We start from the raw sequence: 24,467 nt of genomic DNA on the forward strand, positions 1-24,467 counted from the left end.
ATAACAGTCCGCACACTTAACCACTACACCAAACTGCCTTTCCAGCAGTGAGGTTACATTGTCTACAACAAACACAATATAATGAACTACTAAACTGATTATGTCAAAAGCGCATCAGAAAAATGTTGTTTGTTGACTGAAGGGTGCATACAGATGGACATAATTTGAGCTATAACCTATTGTGGAAGCTATTTGAGTTATAAGCCAATGGTGAAAGTACTCTCGCTACGTTTCTTGTAGGTGCACCATCTCCTCAGGACTGAAACTGAGCTAAACATTCATTTACCTGTTTCAAGCAGAGCTTGGCTGTGCATGGCACTGATGGGCTGGCTTTGGTACCATCACAACATCACTTGCCCTATTCCCATTCCCTGGTGCATTTCAAGTTTTGAAATAATAATAATAATAATGCATTCCCCCTACACACGCACAAAGGTATCAAACTAACATTCAATTGAAAAGGTTCATGTCATGCTTTTAAAAAATGATATAAAAGTTCTGGGCAGCCTGCATGGAATCAGCAGGGAGGAGAGAGCTTGCATTCAAATCAGTGTTCATTTCTCATCTGAACTGTGAAGGCTGGGAGGAGGCGGTGGGACATGGCTTGCTCCACTGGTGGGAAACCCACTGTTTTCAAGTATGCCTATACACACTCTCAAAAACTCAACTAGAGCAGTGTCATCTAGAAAAGATTTGGCACATCTTTCTCTCCAACTTGGGATTGTTACCCCAATCAGTCCCTTTACAGTAGCCGGACCACACCTCAGTCGTAGCAGTACAAATGAGATGTTATATGAAGTAGAAAGCCACCTTCTCAGAGAAACGGAAAGCGCAGCAGAAGATATTGCCAAGCTGTGTGAGACCAGAGAGACCAGGAACAAGGACTTCATGTCATGAGATGGCTCAGCAAATTGTAACTTGTGGAGGTGATGTCTTGCCTAGCATCCCAGAGGAAGAACCAAAATTAGGAGATGGGTAAGGAAATCCCTTCAAGCTTCATTCGTTTAGCTATAGTTAGTGGGGGGATGTTCCTAGGAGTCATGACCATCCTCCTGCTGAGGCCTTAAGCAGAGGCAATGGGCCAGCAAGTCTGTGTGCCTTTCACCATCATGTGCACATCCAGTTTGTGTGTCTTTAAGCACCATGTGCACATCCATCCACCCCACTCTCCCCTCTTCTTACTGATGCAGGATGATGATGATGATACTGGATTTATATCCCACCCTCCACTTCTAATCTCAGAGTGGCTCACAACCTCTTTTATCTTCCTCCCCCACAACAGACACCCTGTGAGGTGGGTGGGGCTGAGAGGACTCTCACAGCAGCTGCCCTTTCAAGGACAACTCCTGCGAGAACTATGGCTGACCCAAGGCCATTCCAGCAGGTGCAAGTGGAGGAGTGGGGAATCAAACCTGGTTCTTCCACTACACTTAATCACTATACCAACCTGGACACCGGAAAGACTTCCTTCAATGCTACCAGAGTGACGTTTGTGGACTATTCTGAGTAAATTTAGTTGTTTGTTCTGCAAGGGTTCTGTTGCTCATATTGCTTATGACAGAAACCCAATTTCCAATGTCCAAACAGCCAATTGGGATGGAAAGGAAAGCATTCCTGATGATGCATGAAACTGCTCCACTTTTATTATAAGCCTTCACTTATCCCATTCCCCTCCATGCCCATTTCAGCACTGGACTAAGTACTCCCACCTTACCCCCAAAACTTTCCTTTTATTTATTAGCTTCCTTGACCAATGGTCTTAAGCTCAACATAAAACAAGGCATTGAATAATAGAACTACAAAACAAAATTACAAAGCAGAATACAGAAATAATTTGAAACCAAAGTAGATTAACTGAAGAGAAAGAAAAGCCAGTAATCATGATCACAAGACATAATTAAATAACCAAAAAAATAGGGGGGAAACCCTAACGTTGATATAAAATCCCATAAAAGCCCTTAACATTATAAATACCCCCCAAACTAAACTGCCTGATCAAGAGCTTGTTACTGGGATCTCCTTTTCCCTTCTTCTTCACTGTCCCTGATTCTCAGCAACAGTGTGAGGACTTCTAGTGTCCTGGCCCCACAGAAGGACCTCCTGATGGCACCTGGGTTTTTTGGCCACTGAGTGACACAGAGTGTTGGACTGGATGGGCCATTGGCCTGATCCGACATGGCTTATCTTATGTTCAGTTCTTCACTCTCTTGTAACTCTTAGGCTATTCTGGACTAGCTGTACATGTGTGCATGCACACGCGTATGTTCCCACAGAAACGAAGTTAATACTAACATCTTATTTATGATGCACATTATCTCAGGTCCTCCAGTGCGCTTTCCTCATGGATCAAGTGGTACATAAGAGAATATATGCAATAAATAAGATGGTTGCAGAACACTAAAAAAAGTTTTACAGAGATACTTGCTTGCCTGAAGAGAAACAAAGCTGATCATTTTTACATTGCAAACGGGAGTGGGGGGGAGGATTTAACGTTTTCATTCTCTGAGAAGGAATAAAGCTGTTACATTCAAAAAGTAAACTGGATTACTTGGGGAGCAGTTATACAAGCACTTTTTACTGCTGGTTGGCTATAGGAATTTCTACCACCACTCTAGAACTGCCAGTTTTTTTCCCCCAGACTCTGCTGGGCCTTTAAGCCAATCTACAGCCCACTCCTAACAAAATTTGCATGTACATTTGCTGGAAATAGGCAGCTATTTCACACTGGCACATACAGCATATACCTGTGCTACAAGCCCCGTTCTGCCTTAACTCCCTTTACTCCTCTCCTCTTTTGGATTGTGCAGTTTGATCAAGAGGCCTTCCCTGGTGACTAATCCTGTATCATGCAAGCTGGAGAGTTAAGACTATTACCATCTTTCCTAAATCAATTTTATACAGTTTGGGATAAAAATACTAGAGCATCTCCTCACCTCTGAGTATAGTCAGAATAAACTTTGTTGGTCTTAAAGGTGCCACTGGACTCAAACGTTGCTCTTCAGACCAACATGGCTACTCACCTGAATCTATCCACACATTAATGTTCCTGGAACACTTTTTTTCCTAAAATGGGTGGTGGGGGGGGAAAGAACCCTACTGATGGAAATTGGAATGAAATATTAAGCCAAGAAACACCCAGCACATGCCCTGTAACAACCAGTTCATGGACTCCTGAAGAGGAAGATCTAGATCTTGGGCTGCTGGTGTTGGGAACAACCCTTCTCCACCTGAGACCATGGACAGTAAATACCATACAGAGCTGACAACGCTGAGCCTGATGGACCAATGGTTTATCTCAGTATAAGACAGTGTCCCAAGTTCATGTAACTACACTGGATGTGATGGGTTAGCACAACATGCAACTTGGAAGCTGTATATGAAATGCTGGCCATGAACTGTGGCTCAACAGATACCTCGAACCACCACTATCTCCCCAGCTTCTGTGACCTCCCTCCAAGGTGTTTAATCAAGAACACCACATGTCTAGTATGTTGCACGTAGCCACACAACAGCAAGCAAGAGGTAATACAAGAAAGTGAATTCATATGCAAGGAACTAATTTGAGTGTATCCATATCTATTTGTACAATGTAGGCTTCCTGATACAACACCAGAGATTTGACTAAAAGGTCTTCAAAGATGCTTCTGCATTTCTTCAATCCAAGAAACAAAATTGTTATCCTGGACGTTACTGTGGAACCAAAATGAGATGTAATCAGTGCAGAAAAGGAGGGAAAAATCCAGAGGATGCTTTCTGTATCATAAGAACATAAGAGAAGTCATGTTGGATCAGGCCAATGGCCCATCCAGTCCAACACTCTGTGTCACACAGTGGCCAAATAAATGGGTGCCATCAGGAGGTCCATCAGCGGGGCCAGGACACTAGAAGCCCTCCCACTGTACCCCCCCAAAAACCAAGAATACAGAGCATCACTGTCCCAGACAGGAGTTCCATCAATACCCACAGTGGCTAGTAGCCACTGATGGACCTCTGCTCCATATGTTTATCTAATCCCCTCTTGAAGTTGTCTATGCTTATAGCTGCTGCCACCTCCTGTGGCAGTGAATTCCATGTGTTAATCACTCTTTGGGTGAAGAAGTACTTCCTCTTATCCGTTCTAACCCGACTGCTCAGTAATTTCATTGAGTGCCCATGAGTTTTTGTATTGTGAGAAAGGGAGAAAAGTAGTTCTTTCTCTACCTTCTCTATCCTGTGCATAATCTTGTAAACCTCTATCATGTCACCCCTCAGTCAACGTTTCTCCAAGCTAAAGAGCCCCAAGTGTTTTAACCTTTCTTCATAGGGAAAGTGTTCCAGCCCTTTGATCATTCTAGTTGTCCTTTTCTGGACTTTTTCCAGTGCTATAACAACTTTTTTGAGGTGACCAGAATTGTACACAGTACTCAAAATGAGGCCACACCATTGATTTATACAGGGGCATTATGATACTGGCTGATATGTTCTCAATTCCCTTCTTAATAATTCCCAGCATGGCGTTGGCCTTTTTTATTGCAGTCACACACTGTCTTGACATTTTCAGTGAGTTATCTACCACGACCCCAAGATCTCTTTCTTGGTCAGTCTCTGCCAGTTCACACCCCATCAACTCATATATATAGTTAGGATTTTTGGCCCCAATGTGCATTACTTTGCACTTGGCCACACTGATGCCCACACATCCAGACTCGACAGATCCCTCTGGAGTAGCCTCACAATCCTCTCTGGTTCTCACCACCCTGAACAATTTAGTGTCATCTGCAAACTTAGCCACTTCACTGCTTACTCCCAACTCCAAATCATTAATGAACAAGTTAAAAAGCTCTGGACCCAGTACTGAGCCCTACGGTATCCCACTGCTTACCATCCTCCTCTGTGAAAACTGCCCATTTATACTCACTCTCTGTTTCCTATTAATTAGCCAGTTTTTGATTCACAAGAGGACTTGTCCTTTTACCCCATGACTGCTGAGCTTACTAAGGAGCCTTTGATGTGGAATTTTATCAAAAGCTTTCTGGAAGTCAAGGTAAACAACATCTACCTTTATCCACGTTTGTTCACCCCCTCAAAGAACTCTAACAGGTTAGTGAGACAAGATCTTCCCTTACAGAACCCATGCTGAGTCTTCCTCAATAGCTTTTGTTCATCATTGTGCCTACTCATTCTCTCTTTAATAACTGTCTCCACCAATTTTCCCGGTATTGAAGTCAGACTGACTGGCCTGTAATTTCCTGGATCTCCTCTGGAACCTTTTTAAAAGATGGGGGTGACATTAGCTACCTTCCAGTCCTCAGGAATGGAGGCAGATTTTAATGAAAGATTACGTATTTGTGTCAGGAGATCCACAAGTTCACCTTTGAGTTCTTTCAGAACTCTTGGACCTCCTCTCTTGTCACCTCAACCTCCCGAAATCAGTGGTTTCCACCTGTGCAGGCTAGCTTACCTCCTACTAATATCCCTTCTTGTTCAGGTTTCCCACTTGTGATTTGGCTCAGCTGTGATTCATCTCGGAGTGACTCCGGTTGTTCACATTTATCTTTCAGTTCTTCAGACAGGGACTGGATGCAATACTGAAGATGCATGCCATGTTTCTGTGCGTGGACACTTAAGGGAATGTTTCCCAGCGACCTTGACGATTTCAGTAAAATGGGCAAACGGGATTTCTTGGCTGGATGATTGGAATCGCTCTGAATGAGAGAGAATAAAATGCGCACATAAGTTGCAGCAAAAGGGATTTGTAAGAATATCACAACACTCCCCCTCCCAAACCTAAGTATGTTCCATGGAAAGAGAGTGCTGCAGCGTGTTCTAAAAATCACCACCACTGGTTTCTGGTAGAAGGCTTAGTAAATTATATTTCTATAGATTTTTTTAAAGGAGTAATTCATACTTAACATTATCCTTCCAAAAACCCTGTGAGTTCGTGTAAGGATAATATGGAAAGGAAGTATATTTCTTCATGCAATGCGCCATTAACTTAGGAAATTCATTGCTACATTGTGTTGTGATAGCCATGAGCATAGATGGTTTAAAAAAATGGGTCACACATTTATGGAATATAGTTCTATCAATGGCTTATTAGCCATAATGGTGAAGAATGGAACCTCTGTACGCAGAGGCAATATTATTCGGATTGCCATAAGAATAAAAGAATTACCTTGCTGGATCAGACCAAGGTTGATTTAGCACAGATTCCCAAGAGTAGGTGGACAGATGTCCTATCCAGGGTGAAAACAATCTAGAATGGCAGTCTCCATCTGGCACAGGGCATCTAGCTAGATGCGTTCACTAGCAATGGCTGGACTCTGTAGATCTTTTGTCTGATCCAGGAATGTAGTTCTCTGATCTTATGAGCTGGGTATGGGAGAGAGAGACTGACTTGCCTGAGGTCATTGTATGAATCAACAGAGTTTTGAACCTAGGTCTTTAATGTTGAAGGCCAACACTATGTAGGATTGGTTTTCGGCTAGTGGCTTGGGCCCTATAAGTGTGTCATATCTTGAACTTAGATGGATCCCAGCAAGTGCATTACTAAATGAACCTTCCATGTCCAGAGGGATCATATGTCTTAGGGAAAACACGTTCATGACCTGTTTGTGGCTTTCCAAGAGGCATTTGGTTGTCCACTAGAAGAAATGGAATGCTGGATTAGATGAATTTTTGAACTGATCTAAAGGGGTTCTTGTTATATTCTTATCAGGACCGCAATGCAGGGAAGAGTTTTGCTAGTCATAACAGTACTATAAAGGAACAGGCAATCATACTGTCTTTGCCCATCTTTTTTCTTTTCCTTTAAAGGGAAATAACATGGGGGGGGGGCAGTTTTGATTAGCAAACCCATTTTGTTGGGGGAAAAACAGCCCCTTCTCTGCCCCCTCCCCACAATATTACAGCCCCAGTCCTAATCAGAAACTCACATGGTTAAAATTGACTTAAAAAAAAAAAAAAGGAAAAAGAACCTCGCTGGGAAACCCAATCGCAGATCTCCCAGTACCTCATTTATTCTGACTTTAACAGAATTCCCTCCTTTAGGAGGGATGTAAAAAAAGATGTAGCGAATGGTGCTTTAATATTACATTTAATACAATTTTACACTATATCATCAATGAGGAAAGAAAAGACAGCCTAGGGCAGGGGTGGGGAACCTTTTTTCTGCCAAGGGCCATATGGATATTTATAACATCATTCGCAGGCCATAAAAAATTATCAACTTAAAAAACAGTGCTCCGCCAAGGAAGAACGATTTAGGCCAGCAAAATTAATGCAAATAATTGCTTTTCTATTTGAAGTCATGTGGGGAGAGCCTAATTTGGCATACACACACACACCCGGCTCGCCACCCTAGGCAAATGCATAGGTCCAAGGCTTTTTTGTGGAAAAAGCCCAGCAGGAACTCAGTAGTATTTAGACCATATCCCCTAATATTAGCATATTAGGTCACACACTCATTAGCATATTAGGCTACACCATCTGGGATAATCAAGTGCAAACTGAACTGTGACAGTAACTTTTCCAGGCCCTGCAGCAATTCTGGCTAGCCAGCCAGGCCCCAGGGAGGCTGCCGCAGAGTACATCTGGGCCCTGTGATCCCTGCCTGATCCTGGGGAAGCTGCTGCACAGCACAACTGGGCCCCACAATCCTTGCTGGCCAGCCAGGCCCCAGAGAGGCTGCCATATGGCTTGGTTTGGTCCAGCAATCCCCGAGGGCCACACCAAGTGACCTCGAGGGCCACATACAGCCCTCAAGACGGAGGCTCCCCATCCCTGGCCTAGGGAATAGAATCTCCTGGGACTTCATGGTCCTATCTAACCCGCAAGAGCTGCTCTGCTTTCATTGAAAAGCTGTCAACAGCCTGCCCTCTCAGCCAAGACCACGCTGCTTCTCAGCTGTAGCTTGTGAGGTCATTTGGCTGGAAGACTACCACGTTTCACCAGTAAACACCACAGCACATGGTCTTATCAGAGGATATAGCAACACAGGAGGAAAGGCAAGGCAGTGGGAAGCTCACAGCACTTCATTTTGACAACTGTTGCAGTGATCCAAGACATGCATAAAGCCAGCAAGGACAACTTGCTATCTAGAGACACACCTACCCACCTTCTCCCTGCACTTCCTTTGCAATGGGATCAGAATGCAGAAGTTGAATTTTTAAATTCAAAGGCCTTTCCATTGGCCTCCCATGGAATAGTCGTGACTTCAGCTAATTGGGTAGCCACCAAAGGCCATGGAACCCATGAACTGCTAGCACTCCATGGCACAGCAAAGGCTTGCTGCTGCTGCATGCACAATTACCTGCAGTACCTTTGACCTCTATTCTTTCCGCTAATTTTTCAAATCAACACAACCCTATTAGAAATTAACTGCCCTTTCAACTTCTACGTACTAGCTCAAAGATCTTCAATAAACTTACTTTATTTGTTCTGCTCATGAGGGGGAGGTTCTCCCGGTGGTTGCCCTTCAGATCTGCTGTTTCTTGCCACTGTTCCTGCATTCGGTTTAATCGTGAAGTCTTGCCTTTGTCTTCAGAGCTTGCGATATTGCCTTCATGTTTCAGTCCTGTGCCTTTCCCCTCGACAGCCATCGTCTGTGTAGCCGAGTCTTTCACTTCTGCTTTTGACAATTCAATATTTGCATTAATCCCTAGCTCTGGAGTGGGATCAAGCGGTGCTTTCTCTGCCAAAGTTGATTTCAATTCCACATGCTGCTTTAGGAATTTATTTACTTCAGTGCAGTGTTGGAGTTCAGCCCTCAGTTGAATAATCAGTTGCTTAAGATCTTTCTTGTCTTTATTCTCCAGATCCTCACACAACCTGTCTTGCTCGGTTGTGCTCAGATGATCTAAGAGCTTATTTGCAGATTTCATTTGTTCTTGTCTGCTTTTGCCCATTGGGTGGAAATAAAAGAAAAACATCTATAAGAAAACACAATTACCTTCCACCTGAAATATCTTTGTAGAGACGTCAAGTATAAACTTTTAATGCATCCTTTTTATTTTCATAATTCCAAACACTATTGTACAAAACAACTCCAGACATAAGGAAGTCACAGAAAACCAAACTTGACATGTCAAAGAAAGACACAGCCAGAGCACCACTGCTCCTTAGAAGTAGGAAGGGAGAGGAAGGAGGCTGCTTTGGAGCAGAATCATTAGAGTTGCACAGTGAGCCTAAATTACGCTTCTAAGATACCAAAAACAGTGGTCAGATACTACCTTTTCATTTATTTCTTTTTATCAGGACCAAGAAAATATCACAAAATGGCAAGGTTTTGAGTTCCATCACACTGGTTATTCCGAATACAAAAAAAGGGGAGGAGGGAGGCTTCATGCATTGTAAATAAAGAACATAAGAACATAAGAGAAGCCTTGTTGGATCAGGCCAACGGCCCATCAAGTCCAACACTCTGTGTCACACAGTGGCAAAAAATTTTATATTCACACATACACTGTGGCTAATAGCCACTGATGGACCTGTGCTCCATATTTTTATCTAAACCCTTCTTGAAGGTGGCTATACTTGTGGCCGCCACCACCTCCTGTGGCAGTGAATTCCACATGTTAATCACCCTTTGGGTGAAGAAGTACTTCCTTTTATCCGTTTTAACCTGTCTGCTCAGCAATTTCATTGAATGCCCACGAGTTCTTGTATTGTGAGAAAGGGAGAAAAGTACTTCTTTAACCAGGCATCAGAGTGATGCACCAAGTTTGCCCTCTTCCCCCACTTTGTTTTTTTTATCCAGTTGGACATCCAGTGTGGTGAAAAATACTGAGGAAGTCAGCAACTTGCTACTTTGTGATGATCTGGTTATCCTATTGAAAAAATACTCCATGCCTGACTGTCTCTACAAACCCACACAGCTACTTACAATGTAGTTCTAAGATACCAGCATTAGATTTCCAAGGTCCAGCCCCCATAGTGCATAAGATGCACTCACTCTTCAGCTCCTGCAATCCACATGCAATCCACTTACCGGTCGCTGATCCTCTACACGGGCATAAGAAAGCAATACATTGATGCAAGAAACCTCATGACACACAGAGCTTTTGTTTTAACAGGCCTTCTTCCTTGGCACCTCCAGCTAAAAGGGTCAGATTGTAAGTGATATGAAAGACCTCCACCTTTTACTGCCAGCCTGAGTAGACAATACTGATTCTGATGGGCTGACTTAGTACAGCAGCTTCATGTGTACCCACTTAGCAATACAGTACTGAGGCAGAAACAAAAGGAGAAATCCTTTGGTAAAATGCATGATGGGCTTTGACCACAAAGAAAAAGCTCAGAGCTGCTTCCACTCTTAGTCTACTCAGTGTCAGGCAGGCAGCTCTCTCCTCTGCATGTTGACTGACAGTGATAGGGGCCAATGGAGCACCATTATTCTGCTGACAAAGGATAGTTTTCACTAGGGATTAAGTTAAAGTTCTCCCCACAATTTTCATACATGCTCTATGGATGACTTTGAGTCAGGCACACACTCACAGTAGAACATAAGGTTGGTGACAGAATAAAATAGGTAGGTACACCATCCAAAGATCCTCGGAGTCAAGGAAGATAAAAATAAATATTTCAAAAATCCAAACATAATAATGTCCCTTCTGTTTTCAGAAAAGCCTGTTATACTGCTAAAGCCATTGACTCATAGAGGTTTTATAAGATGAAGGGAAGAGGAAAAGGGAGGGAAGGGGAGGGAAGGGAAGGAAAGGAAAGGAGCAGAGCCTTCTTGGTAGCTGCCCTAAGTCTGTAGAATGCTGTTCCCCAAAAAGGGTATGTTATCTCACCTTTCACCTCTTTTAAGAAGCAGTTGAAGATATATCTCCTTTGCCAGGCCTCTGGATAAGTCCTCTGATTTTATCTAGAATCCCCTATTTGGTAGGCATATCAGCCCTTATGTTTATTTATGCTACTGCTGTTTATTAATGGATAGTACTAAGCTTTATTCTATAGATATTATGTATGTGTTTAAAACTACCCGAACAGGCAAAACTGCCTTTTATGGCCATACATCAATCAGGATGCGACTCGCAAACATCCATCAGAAACAACAGCCAACTTTGTAAACTTTCAGCCAGGCCTTTGCACACAGCTAATGGCTCACAGACCACAGCTTGGAAAACAGTTTTACAACCTGACAGAAACTAAATAAGGGACGTTACACTCCAAACAAATCCTGTCATTAATTTCATGTGTGTCAATAAAGAAACGTTTCATGCCATTTAAAATACAATCTGGTACTGAAAACAGAAGCATTTAGAAGGCTGGCATTTGAGAGAGAAAATGCTAAGTGTACTTTTAATGCCTTCTCGCTGGCATCTAATGCCATTTGTGAGAATTAAGTTACCCTCCACTATAGTCTTGGCACCAATTGAGCTAGGAAAATTTACGCCAAAACATTAGGAAGGACTGCGAAGCTGAATGCTCAAAAGAAGTTGGAGGGAGGGGGGAGGATATTGCTTGCTGTTAAACTTTTAAGTAAGCTTGAGAAATACAAATAATATTTGAGATTAAGGTATTTAGATAAGGTTAAACAATCAAGGGTTTGTTTGGCTGAGGAAAGGCTGAAGACTTTGGGATTTTCAAGTTTACAGAAGAGAGTCTATGGAAGGGATGTGATCGTGGTTTATAAAATTATGCATGCAATGCAAAGAGATAACTTTTTATCCTTCCCTCCAAATACTAAAATTTTGTAACATTTCCCAAATTCAAGGGGATCTTATTAAGCTAATGGGAACTAAATTCAGGACAGTCAAAAGGAAAGACTTCTTTATACAATGAGTAATTAAAATGTGGAATATGCTGCCAGAGTATTTAGTGATGGTCAGAGGCATAGACAACTTTAAAGGCACAGCCAAGAGAAATTAAAGGGAACCTCCATATTCAGAGGCAATAAACCACTGAATACCAGTGCCAGGCAACGTGCAGCTCAGGGGAAGGCCTCTGTGCACTGTTGATGGCTCTCCAGGACAACTGATTAGTTACTAGGGTTGCCAAGTCCAATTCAAGAAATATCTGGGGAGGTTGGGGGTGAAGCCAGGAGACTTTGGGGGTGGGGTCAGGAGACATTGGGGGTGGAGCCATGAGCAAGGTTGGAACAAGTACAATTGAACTTCAAAGGGAGTTCTGGTCATCACACTGAAAGGGACTGAACACCTTTTCAATGCCTTCCCTCCATTAGAAATAATGAAGGATAGGGGCACCTTCTTTGGGGGCTCACAGAATTGGACCCCCTGGTCCAATCCTTTTGAAACTTGGAGGGTGTTTTGAGGAAAGGCATCAGATGCTATGCTGCAAATTTGGTGCCCCTACCTCAAAGAACGCCCCCCCAGAGCCCCAGACACTCGCAGATCAATTCCCCATTATTACCTATAGGAATCGTTCGCCATAGGGAATAATAGAGTGCCCAGAAGACATTTCACTCCCCCACTGCTTTCTAAAGCTTTCTAAAGCGGGGGAGGCCTCCAAACTGGAGAATTCCCTGCCCCCACCTGGGGAATGGCAAACCTCCCTCTCTCTCTCTCACACACACACACACTTACTGGGTCTGGTTCCTCCACAATGACATCTGAAAAGTACAAGGGTTACAAGCTGCTCTCTTTTACACACTTACTTGCTCTGAAAACGAAAGCAAAATGGAAGGGCTATGCTCTGATGAAGCTGCTGCTGACCCTTCCCCATGAAGTGCTTCCTGCTTCCTGCTCAACTTTAAAGACACACAAACATAGAAACACACATACATTTTAAAACGGGACCTGTTTGCAGGTTTCTAAACCTGCCGGAGCTCTAGAGGTACATGGTGACTGTGGGGGCGGGGATTCCCCTGCCGGCCAGCTGGCTGGGAGTGGGGGAAGTCTGTAAAACCGGGGGATCCCCCGCTGGGACCTGGTGATTAGGAAGCCTATTAGCCGCTGAGACAGGATGATAGATGAGATGGACCAGTGATCCAGCAGGGCTTTTTTAATTTCTTTATGCTCTGCTATCCTATATTCATTCATGAAGTTCTAAAGACAGAATAGTGAGCTGTGACGAACTGCACTTTTAAGAAGCTCAGTACAAACAGAATAAAGGACTGTGAAGGGTTAATTCTTCCCAGAAATAGAGAGCCTTGAGTGACAGCTTGCTCCAAGCAATCTGATTGGTTAACATCAGCTGAAAATCTTGAGAGAGCTGCATACTGTGGAGAGATTTGGTCAGATTTCTGCCTTAACTGAGTTGAATACTGATAGTCTGATTTCAGCCTAGCTGAGAAGAGTCAAGTACTGACAGTTTTGGAATTCAGCCCTGACTGGGAGCAGTTTAACACTGACAGGAGAACTGGGAGAAAAGTTGGCAGGGAAGTTTGGGAAGTAGGTGAAGACTCCCATTTGGTCCAAGGAAAGGGGACAGATCTAGATGGAGAAGGAAATTCTCTACCCATTCAAACAGGGAGTTAGCTCTGAAGAGTGCAGAGATCCCTGGTCTGGTGTGGTTAGGAATTGTCTTTGGAGTCCTTAAGAGTCAGTTAAAAATTCAAGACTGGTACTGGTGTGATTCAAGAAAAGGGGTCTGGATACTAGAAAGAGTGTACCAGCTTCCTGGAAACCAAAAGAGTCAGAGAATACTCAAAGAAAATGTGCTGGAGTGTTTGGGAAAACACTAGAATAAAAGTATCTCAATATAAATATTTAAGGAACTGTGAATAAGAAACTCTCATTAGCCTGAAAAATAAGAAGTCTGTGAATGTACTGATTTTACCTCAGAAATTTCAACCCCTGATTTCACCTGACCTTTCCTCTCTGTGTTAAATAAAATATTTTGTTATTTTTGAATTTCAAAATGCCTCATGTGCCATTTAAGTTATTTAAGTTAAAACAGGCTCCCGATCCTTCCCTCAGGTTCCTGAGCTGAGCCAACAGCCAAAATATCAAACTATGATAGAGTGGGACATCCAGAGTTCTTCAACAAAGAAGAAAACAAATTACTAGGGCAGCCCAGTCAGTAACAGGAAAGAAAAAAGGAGGGAAAATCTTGCCTCTGGGGCAAGAAAGTAGACGGGGCTGTCATACAAGCATTTAAATATATTTTGGCTATGAACTGTCTCTCATATGAACTAATGGTCCCCTACCCTCTAACATCAGAGAATAGAATGTTAGCCCTGAAGAAAGGATATAATATAACTGGACTAACTCAATGGTAGCAGCAAACCCACAGGAATCTGAAGGGGGGGATGCTGATGACACATATCAGTTATGCTTGCCAGAGTGAAAGACGAACCAGAGCAAGCAAAATGAGAAGGACTTCAGGGGGACAACTCAAAGCAAGGTTTTGCAGACTTGCCCCTACAAGCTACCTTTTGAAGCTCTGTTCTACCAGTGAGATATCAAAGATCCTCAATTGTAATTGTGGCCCATGCAGCTGCTGAACGCAAGCATCTGTGCTAAAGGACGTTAAATTCAACACTGATGCCTGACAGAAAAATCAATAAGGAGAAAGCAGTTTTGAAGCCCTGGGGATGCAGAGCATTGAGGGTGCCCTCCCAAAGCAAAGATGACTCAGAGAGGATCCTCAGCTGGAGGGGTCATTCAATCCACCAAGTCCTAGATGATGGAGTGCCTGGCTGCCAAGCACTGGTGGGGGTGGGGATCCCCTATGATCAAGATGTGTTGCCCACCACCACCTGGGGCAATGGCCAGAGGAAATCCGCCCCCCCCCAAAAAATGCAGGCTTCTGTACTGACCAGAAGTTATTACCCAAAAAGAAGACCACAGATTTATATCCCACCCTTCTCTCTGAATTAGAGTCTCAGAGCAGCTTACAATCTCCTTTATCTCCTTCTCCCACAACAGACACCCTGTGAGGTAGGTGGGGCTGAGAGAGCTCTCCCAGAAGCTGCCCTTTCAAGGACAACTCCTATGAGAGCTATGGCTAACCCAAGGCCATTCCAGCAGCTATAAGTGGAGGAGTGGGGTATCAAACCCGGTTTTCCCAGATTAGAGCCTGCGCACTTAACCATTACACCAAAAAAGGCAAAGGGTAGCTCTAGGAACGGCTACCCTCTACCACAGAGTTGCAAGTAATTCCTAGAGCTACCTTTTGCCGTTTCTAGTAAGAATTTCCAATAAATGCACAAGGCTACATTGCCCACCCCCTAAAATGTCTCCCTTGATGCTGTACCCCAACCCCTTTCACCAGTTGCTAGGCACTGTCTGGCAACCCCATGGGTCTGGGAAGGAAGAATCCATCTCTGGAACTGTGTGCTTCACTCTCGGAAGTCCTGAGCTGAGTCATATCTCTGGAAAATATTTCTTTATCATTGGTTGATGGCAGCATAATGCCCAAAGTTATAGTGTATGCTGTCATGAGCTGATGAGAAACACGTGTGAGACTGGTGGACTCACTCTGGGTATACCTGCCCCCAGCATCATCTCCAGCAAGTGACAGCATCAATTTCTCAGGGTTCTGTCAACAATTATCAGTTCTATCCCAGAGGTGGTCATCTATGCTTCTCAGCTCATTTTGCTGAGGTGTGCTTCTAGGAAGGAAATGCTTATCATTTGGACAGGGACATCTTATGGCTCTAGTTCTGGAAGCCACTAGAGCATTTGATGAAACTTTGTGCAGGCAGACAGAAATATACATCTCTGAGAGTTCAGCAACTGCATTTAATGAAACATACACAGAAAGAAAAATTTGGCTGCTGTAGCAACAACCGTGCAAGAGTGGCATCCCATATAAATGCACACCCAGGTGCTTGAACTGTACACTGTGATGAATTTTTATTACTAAGACTCTCTGGGAAACCATTTAGCCAGAAAGTAGGGTACAAATCTAACAAATAAATTGTGAACAGGTATGTGCTCAAGTAAGTTTGTTCACAGAAAAGACCTTGGACAGTTTGCCCATGGTCACTAAATTTTGACCATCCTATAGAATACAGAATGTTTATGCCAGCTTCAACTTAACCCAGGAGCTTCCACCAACAGTGACTTGAACAAGACACCATCAAGAATAATTCTGGCCCTGACTTGGATAGCCCAGGCAAGCCTGATCTCGTCAGATCTCGGAAGCTAAGCAGGGTCAACTGTGGTTAGTACTTGCATAGGAGTTGAGAATCCTTGAAATATCCAGTCAGCAAGACAGAGGCAGGCTCTATTCATCCACCTCTCTGAATCTCCTTCAGGCCCCCAGTATGGGCCAGTCACCAGAGGTTAACATGACTTCCAGGTGCACGTGCGTGCACACGCAGAAATATACAAAAATAAAACAACAACAACGAAGTGTGGTGTAGTGGTTAAGTGTGCGGACTCTTATCTGGGAGAACCGGGTTTGATTCCCCACTCCTCCACTTGCAGTTCCTGGAATGGCCTTGGGTCAGCCGTAGCTCTCGTAGGAGTTGTCCTTGAAAGGGCAGCTGCTGTAAGAGCTCTCTCAGCTTCACCTTCCTCACAGGGTGTAACAACCTACACTCCCCTCAGCTCGAGGCAGAGCAAGGTGTTTTCTTTACAGTGACAGACAAGGCAACACAACTTAAAGATAAGCAAAAATATTACTTTATTGAGCTGGCAGGCAGTTTTAGAACAGACTGGTGCAAACAAACAACAACGTTATAAAATATAACTAATACGACTTACATCACCCCATGATCACCAGCCAGTAAGGAGGACGGCTTTTTGCCAAGAAAATAGTAAAAAAGCGGTTTTGGGAAACAGTATAAATCCCCCTTAGCTGGCTAATGACAAACCAAAAATGGGCATCCCGGAAGAACCAATCAACCCAAGCTGACTTTCCTAGTGCAGCTGAGAGTGACCATTAATTAGAAAGAGATTAGAACAACTCCTTCCAAGGTCACACATAACCAAAACACTGCTGGAAGAATAAAAATTGGCAAGCAGCCCAGAAATCAAAACCACTATATATATATATATATATATATATATATATATATATATATATATATATATATATATATATAAATAATTAGATTTTTAAAATCCACAATACCCTTTAAGAGAGATTTTCATTACACAGGGTGTCTGTTGTGGTGGGGGGAGGTAAAAGAGATTGTGACTGCTCTGAGACTCTGAGATTCAGAGTACAGGGTGGGATATAAATCCAATATCATCTTCTTAAAAGAACAATCCTATTATACAAATTTTAACAAAAGCCATGCCCTCCCATCTGCTTTGGTCCCTCCTCCAGTAGCACCCTCCCCCCCCCCTTTAAAACATGAATACTTGGTATCCTTGTGAGGCAGAAGAGGCTGAAACAGAATACAAGCAGATCACTGAGTGAGCTTCATAGGTGAGCGAGAGGTCAAACTCAGACCTACCCTATTGATATCCTAACCATAATATCTGTGCTCTGCTGCGCCTGGACACAACTAATTTAGCAGGGGACGTATGAAGTAACATGGGATGGCACGAACAAGATTTAACAGTGCCATCCTAAACAAATCTATTCAGAATCCTGCTCAGATCTATTTAGGTAAGGCTGACTCCCAGGAAAGTATTTTTAGGATTGCCTGGTAAGGCTCCTTTCAAAGCTCCTTCACCAAACATCAAACCAGCGGTTGACCTCACTCTTGAACCAAGCAAATGTTACATTCTGCATCACCCGGGGAGCTTCGTTGGTTGCCGTATCCCAAAGTTAATATAGGATATTAAGAAACTTGAGGCTATTGATTGTAAAAAGACCTTTTACGGCTACAGTAATAAGCTTGAAAATGTGATGGCAAAGGGTGCTTAGGAGCCAGGGAGCAAAAGAGACAGACGCCAAAAGGTATATTGCTCTTCCTTGGCTTCCCAACTGATTGCATTACCATAACCTTACAGCCCAAACCAATCTAAGGCAACCTTTTTATTTGCTTAGCAAGCATTTAGAAATCTTTAACGTGCCATTTTGTATGACTGCCTTGGCCCTTTTACCCTCTCAATAGCTCCTTGGCGGAGGAAGCTCACTTCCCATACCAACTGCTGCCAAGGCATCTTCACTCATAACTGATTTCTCCTACTGAGCGTTATGTCTCCTAATTGCCTAATTGCATGATAGACTGAAAGAGTTGCGAAGGAGGCTTGCCAATCTCCCAGGTAAATTAGAGAGCTCCATTATCTAAATTCACTTTAAAACACAATTGCTTCCTTCTCTTTTCCAATAGAACTCCTGTCAGAAGGGCCGTGTCTAAGCTGACTGTGCTTACCCAGAGTCAAGTACCGCTGCTCTGTTTTCATCTAAAAGAGACACAAGTGAACTCCTTTCTTGAACTGCACGTTTGCCCACCTCACTGCCTCCAAAGCAATCGCCGACAGCTGGATCGCATTCAAACCCGAGTTTATTGGAATTCCAACTCTGTGCATCTGAAGAATCCAGAGGAACTACCTGCTGGAAAGAAAAAAGTGTTGTTGTTGAGGAGTTTTAAAAACTCAACAGGTATCCCATGTTCTGTTTCCTTTGAGGCTGCAAATCTGTGCAAAATGATCTGTGCTTGATCATATTGGAGAGTCTTAATCTACATCACAAAAGCAGTGCCTGCAATTGTTCCACAACACTGTTCATTAGCACAGAGAAGAATGAACATCAGTTGGATAAGGTTAATTCTTTTTTTTAAAGGAGGAAATGTAATAGTAGCTAGGTTTCCCAGAAAACATCTGCATAAGAAGCACACACACCCCCAAATGACAGCTCCAGTACATGATATTTCTTCAATCTCTATCGACATTTCAGCAGCTCAGAAAGGCATATGATAGAGCAGGGGTGGCCAAACTTGCTCAACCTAAGAGCCACACAGAATAAATATCAGATGTTTGAGAGCTGCAAGACATGAATGTCAGAGAAGTAAGGAAGGCAGGATGGCAGGCAGGCAGGCAGGCAGGAAGGAAGGAAATAGATGGTGAGAGAGAGAGAGGTGGAAGGAAAGCAACTTTAACTTTAAATGCATTCTCCAAGTCACCGGCCAGTTTCGAGAACCGCACCAAATGTGAGAGAGAGCCACATGTGGCTCCCGAGCTGCAGTTTGGCCACCCCTGTGATAGAGGATGCTCATTTTAAGTTTTGTTTAAAACAGGCTTATTCAGTTCAGCCTTGTGTACCCCCCTGCATAGTCATTTGAACTGTAAGAAAGTGACTTCTCCAAAACAGCCCCAGCATTTGGAACATAGGCAGGCAGCAAAACGCTGCAGATAGTCATGGCTGCCTTTGGGCCCAGAGAAGACTTGCAGATGCCAGGACTGGAACAATGAAATCCAATACACTTCAAGTTGCCATCTTGGATTTTTCCGGGTACATATGTTGTGCAAGAAGTGTGAGCAGGAGCAGGCAACTGAATCCAGAGCTGGGAAAAAGAGATTCCAGAGCTAATGTCTACTTCATTGTGGTTGCTAATATGGCTATAAGAGCTGCAGCAGCCCAACTGATCCCGCCTGAAGTAAACGTAAACAGGACATAAATCAATGAGTGAAGATCCCTAGGCAAACCATGGAGCGCTGTAAAAGGTGACCCAGAGCTGAGCAGGAACAACAGGAGAAGGTTGACCACAGAAGAAGACCACAGACAACCAAGAAAGTAGCAGCAGAAGAAGAACAAGTATAGCTCCTCCTATTGCCTGGGAGAGCCCCAGTTTAGGGGTAGGCAGCTGGAATCAGAAGCCCAGGGAAACCACCAGTGAAAAGATGCATCCTTAGCAATGTCTTGAAGCAAAAGGCAAGGAAAGACTTGGAGATGTGTAGATCAGTGGCTAAGAGGATAGGGCAGGGCAGGGTCCTATACCTGCCATAGTGATCTTGCAAACATTTGAACTTACTGCACCAAAAAGAGGAAGGAGTTGGAAGGGATTAAAAAGAAATTCAAGTAAATATCTCACTCTGAGGCATGGCGCTCTCACTCTATCCATGGTCCTTGCCGATTAAGTCACATAATCCAAACCATGGTGTGCCACAACCTAGATCCAATTTATACAGGCTGAAAAAGCAGGTAGGAAGGAGCCAGGCCAGTAGCTACAGGGGGGCCTCTGTGTGCCCTGTCCCTGACTTCCAGCTGAGCCCCCCCCCCCACTTAGGGCCCCCCAACCGAGTAGGATAGGAGGGCAAGAAGTGGTCACAGTTGGTCTTCCTGCTTCTCACAGCCGGCTTTAAAACTGGCTGCAAAAGCATGGAGACCCAGCCTGCTGGCCCTGCCTCACTCTCACTTCCTGTTCAGCCGAGCTGGTCTTCCTGCTTTAAAGCCAGCTGCGAAAGCAGGAAGACCCATCCTGGGTAGGCCACCTCTTGTTCTCTCCTGCTGCTCAGCTTCCTGCTTGCAGCTGGCTTTAGAGTCTCCAGCCCAGTCCATTTTGCAACGATGCCCTCTTCAAGGGCCTGCCTTGCTGGCCATGCTGGCTCCAGGCGCTGGCCTTGGGCGACTCCTCCTGGGGATGCTGCTGCTTGTCTTCTGTCTCAACACCTGTAAGTAAGGTGCCCAAGGTCGGCTTCCAACATGCAACCAGCAGGAGCAAGGAGATGGGTGGGCTCATGCTTGTCTCAGCTGTATAGCCTTCCTTTGGCCTTTCCCCAGCCAATGGCTCCAGGAGCAGCTAGGGAATTCCCTCCCACTCTTTTGCTGACAGATCTGCAGTGACATTTGCAACCCCCCCCCCCCCTTAAGAGTTTACTCTGTGCTCCTTTTGCAATTGGGTGTGACAGAAAAACAAGGTTGTTCCAGTGGCAGATTGGAGCCAAGGGGGGGGGGGGGGTCTGTTGCAAGGGGACCAGAAAGGTTGGGGAGGATTGAACTCTTTCCTTGCTGAGGGAGGAGGAAGGCAGGCAGAAGAGCCCCAGTGCAAAGAAATGCCAGAATTTTGGAGCAAGGAAAGCAGGGGGAACTTGGAAACCTTCCTTCCTTTTTCTTAGCTCCCCTCAAGTCCTCTTCAAGGAGAAAGCAGAAGCTCCAGACACCTTCTCCCTGAAACGCTAGTTTTCTACATGCAAACAAGTAGTGAGAAATGATGAGAGAATATTCAGACATGCCAGCCTCCAGCTGCAGTCTGAAGTGGTAGAGCCAAGGAGAAGTGTTTTGCTGCCTGGATGAAACTTAGTAAAAGGCCTTAGGAATAGCAGATAACAGTTGTAATAGAACACACTCTTCTGTTTATTTAGAGGACTGTTATACCACCACAAGCTTCCAAGCACATAAATGCATTACTGACAGTTTTAAAAATTATTTTTTCGATCATTTTAATTAATTAAAAACTGACAAAACTCTAAATGGTTAACCACCATAAACTCGTGGATCAAACCTACAGAATCAAACAGTGAAAAACAAAACCCCAAACAACTCCCTCGGCAAAGGTAAACAGGATCAATGACATCGATCAGTTTCACCCACCAAAAGCTGTCTGAAACAAATCTGTTTTCGCCACTTCACAAAAAAGCAGCCAGGAGGGTGCCAAATGAACACACGAGTGGAGAGAGAGAGAGAGTTTCCAAGCTCTGAAGTGGCCACCAAGGACCACCCCCCCCCCACACACACACTTCAAGCACAGGTGAACCCTCCCCCTCAAAAAGAGGGCAGCTTTGCATAGAGCCTCTCTTGTTCATCACAAACGTCAGAGAGGTTTGTACAGGAATAGGCACAGTACATTTTTGAGAGGAGTGAAACAAATACAACAAAAGCTATAGTTTGCCTGATTATTACAGTAGGCCCTGTAATAACAGCCTTATTAGAGGATTGGCTACATCAGGGGTGTGTGGCCTAATATGCAAAGGAGCTCCTGCTACAAAATGAGCCCTGTGTGTTTGATTGCAGCCATGTAAACCAAGCCACAGGCTAAATTAACAAATAAAACCATTCCCAATTAACACGGTTTGGACAATAACTTAAATGTACACCTTGAGACTCCGGCACCCTCCCCAATACATATCACATAGGATACTGCAGTAATAAAAGCCACACAACCGCACAACTGTTGACTGAATCCTACCTTGTGGTCCTCCTCAGGATGCTCAGAATTCTGGGTGTTCATCTCTTCATCATAAGCTTCCGTCTGAGAGTTGCTTTCTTCTGATCTTTCAGGAAACTACACGAAAGTATGGAATGATATGAAAATGTAGTGCTCTCAAAATAAAATCGGGTGGCATGAAACGTGTACAAATCGGTATGTCTTTTTTAAAGAAAAGAAAATTTCAAAGGCCTGCAACAGAGTAACAAACGTTCCTTTTAGCTTGCGTCCATGGGATCCCGACAGATGTAAACACAGAAGCCACCCATACTCAGGAATGCTTCTACTGCCTTGTCGGCAGCAAGTTCCCCTGACATTCTGAAATGTGATGTGTGAAAAGACAAAGTTATGTGGCCAGAAGGGAGAACCTGCAATGGTTTTTCTCTCATTTGTTTTGAAGGAGATGGGCAAATGTCCCGACTGAACAGAGACCGGGAACCACTGTGTGGAGTGAGGGCTACCCAGCCTCCATGACAAAGCTAAGCCCAACCCATCCACTCAGGCAGAGCACTTAGCAGCTGGCCACACTCTCTCCACGCTTTTGGAGAAAAGTACCAAACATGCATTTCAATCAATAAACATGCTGGGCACCCCACCCCACCCGGATTAAAGAAAAAAAGCTAAAAGCCTGCAAGAAGCGCAAAAGGAAAAAGAATCTACACTGGGGCCAGAGATGGATACAAGTGAGGGTGGGGAAAAGCACAGCTTTGCTTACAGCGACAGCAGAACCTGCAGCTGCCTGTCATTCCACCTTGCTTTTGCCTAACCTACCCTATTCACTGAAGAGACCCTGGCTTACCTCTCATCTCTGCCATGAGGTCACCCGGTGGGCCTCAGAAAGCCACCCGTGCACTACTTCCTTCTGCATTCTGTGGATCCCAACACTATCCTCCTTTACAGGACTATCAGAAGGATTCCAAGAGGATCTATTTGAAGAACTCTACTAGTAGTCATTCATTGGTGACCCCAGCCCTAAAGAGGTTCAGCTGTCCTTGACGAGCGCCAGGGCTTTTTCAGTCCAGGCCTCAAACTGGCAGAACTCTTTGCCAGTTGACACCAGGGCCCTGTAGAATCTTTTGCAATTCCGCAGGGCCTGCAAGGCAGAGATATTCCACCAGGCTTTCAAGTAAGGACAGAGATGGTAGCCAAACTGGCACCTCATTTTCCATCCCTCTGAGCTCTCCTCCCCCCCCCATGTGATGGAACAGAATGAATTAATAAGGCACCATGGGGAGTCTGTAAGATGTTTTTAGCGTGAATGTTTTTAACTGTTTTAAAATTATGCATTTTGTATCACTGATGTACATCACCCAGAGCCTGGCATGAGCCGGGATGGGGTGATTAATTAAGTCAAATAAAGAAACAAACTGAAAAGGCCCTATAAAATGCTGATTAACAAATGTGAGCCGTACCAGTTACACTGAGAGAAGACGACAGGTCAGAGGCCACCCAGGTGTCCCTAGTTCTAGTCCAACATTCTCACTGCTACACCACCCTGGCTCTCTTCCCCATTTCCAGGTAAACGCAGGGAGTCTGCGTTTCATCTCTCACCTAACATGGCCATGTAATAGCTTCAATATCATGCAGTGTTTATGGATTCAGAAGTTTAAAGCAAGAGCTGCTTAAATGGTAAATGATTCTCCAGTAGTTAAGTCTTTCCCCAATATTCTGAATGAAAACACCAGGGTTTTCTAAAGCAAAAACATCCTCCTAGAAATTCCTCTGAAAAATGTAACAGCTCCAATTCACAAAAACATCTTAGGGACATCTGACTGCACTGCCGTGTTTTAATTTCCCAAGGCATGTGCACGTTCAAAAAGTCTCTAGATCTCCCATTTCCTTGTTCCGCCATGATAACAGCATGACAAAAGCACACGAGTTTCAAAGACCATTTCCATGTCCTAATGCATCTCAGGAGAGTATCCACATAAAGCCATGTTCCAGCACGAGAGGACAGCTACAAGGGAAAGTCCATGCACAACTGTATCTTGAAAAAAGATCTATCTGAACAAGGAGCTGCCACGGCACAAAGGGAGCCCTTTCAAATACACCAAAGTTCTACTGACCAGCTGTTTGATGGGACAGTGATTAAGAGTTAATGCATCTAGCTCCCTGCTCCTCCCCCCCCCTCCCAATGGCTGGGTTCGCTACCCATCTCCCCAACCAATGTCCCCAGGGAAAAGTGGGATTTTAGCCTGTTGTTTGGTCATGTCGCTTCAACCTTCTCCAAGCTTCATCTCAACCACTCTCAGCTGTTCAATGGTCTTCTGCGCCCACTAGGAACTCCAGCTCTTGCTGCACTTTATGCCTGGAACCCCGTTCTAAAAACTGTTAAGACACCCCCTCCCATTGCTTCCTTCAAATTTCTCCCCAAAACTTGAACTGTGGTGAAACTTTTGGTACAACCACTCAGTCATCCATCTCTACTGACATTAAGCCTTAGCACTTGTGATGGGAACAAGTGCATCTTCTTTCCTCGCTATCCCCCACCTCTCTTCTTTTGTTGTGCTAATTTTTAGATTCTAAGTGCCTT

General features: G+C 44.2%; 1 protein-coding gene across 1 annotated transcript in view; it reads right to left on the minus strand.

Annotated features, from left to right (window-relative positions):
• Positions 1 to 24,467, minus strand: part of CDK5RAP2 (CDK5 regulatory subunit associated protein 2) — a 190,150-nt gene that overhangs the window by 82,858 nt on the left and 82,825 nt on the right. The window contains exons 13-16 of the mRNA XM_060250867.1: positions 21,917 to 22,012; positions 18,164 to 18,345; positions 8,409 to 8,871; positions 5,441 to 5,684 (exon numbers count right to left, since the gene is read on the minus strand). Of these exons, the coding sequence (XP_060106850.1) occupies positions 5,441 to 5,684; positions 8,409 to 8,871; positions 18,164 to 18,345; positions 21,917 to 22,012 (985 nt within the window). The remainder of the gene's footprint in view (positions 1 to 5,440; positions 5,685 to 8,408; positions 8,872 to 18,163; positions 18,346 to 21,916; positions 22,013 to 24,467) is intronic.

The sequence above is a fragment of the Heteronotia binoei genome, chromosome 12, assembly GCF_032191835.1.
Source record: "Heteronotia binoei isolate CCM8104 ecotype False Entrance Well chromosome 12, APGP_CSIRO_Hbin_v1, whole genome shotgun sequence".
Taxonomy (NCBI): Eukaryota; Metazoa; Chordata; class Lepidosauria; order Squamata; family Gekkonidae; genus Heteronotia; species Heteronotia binoei.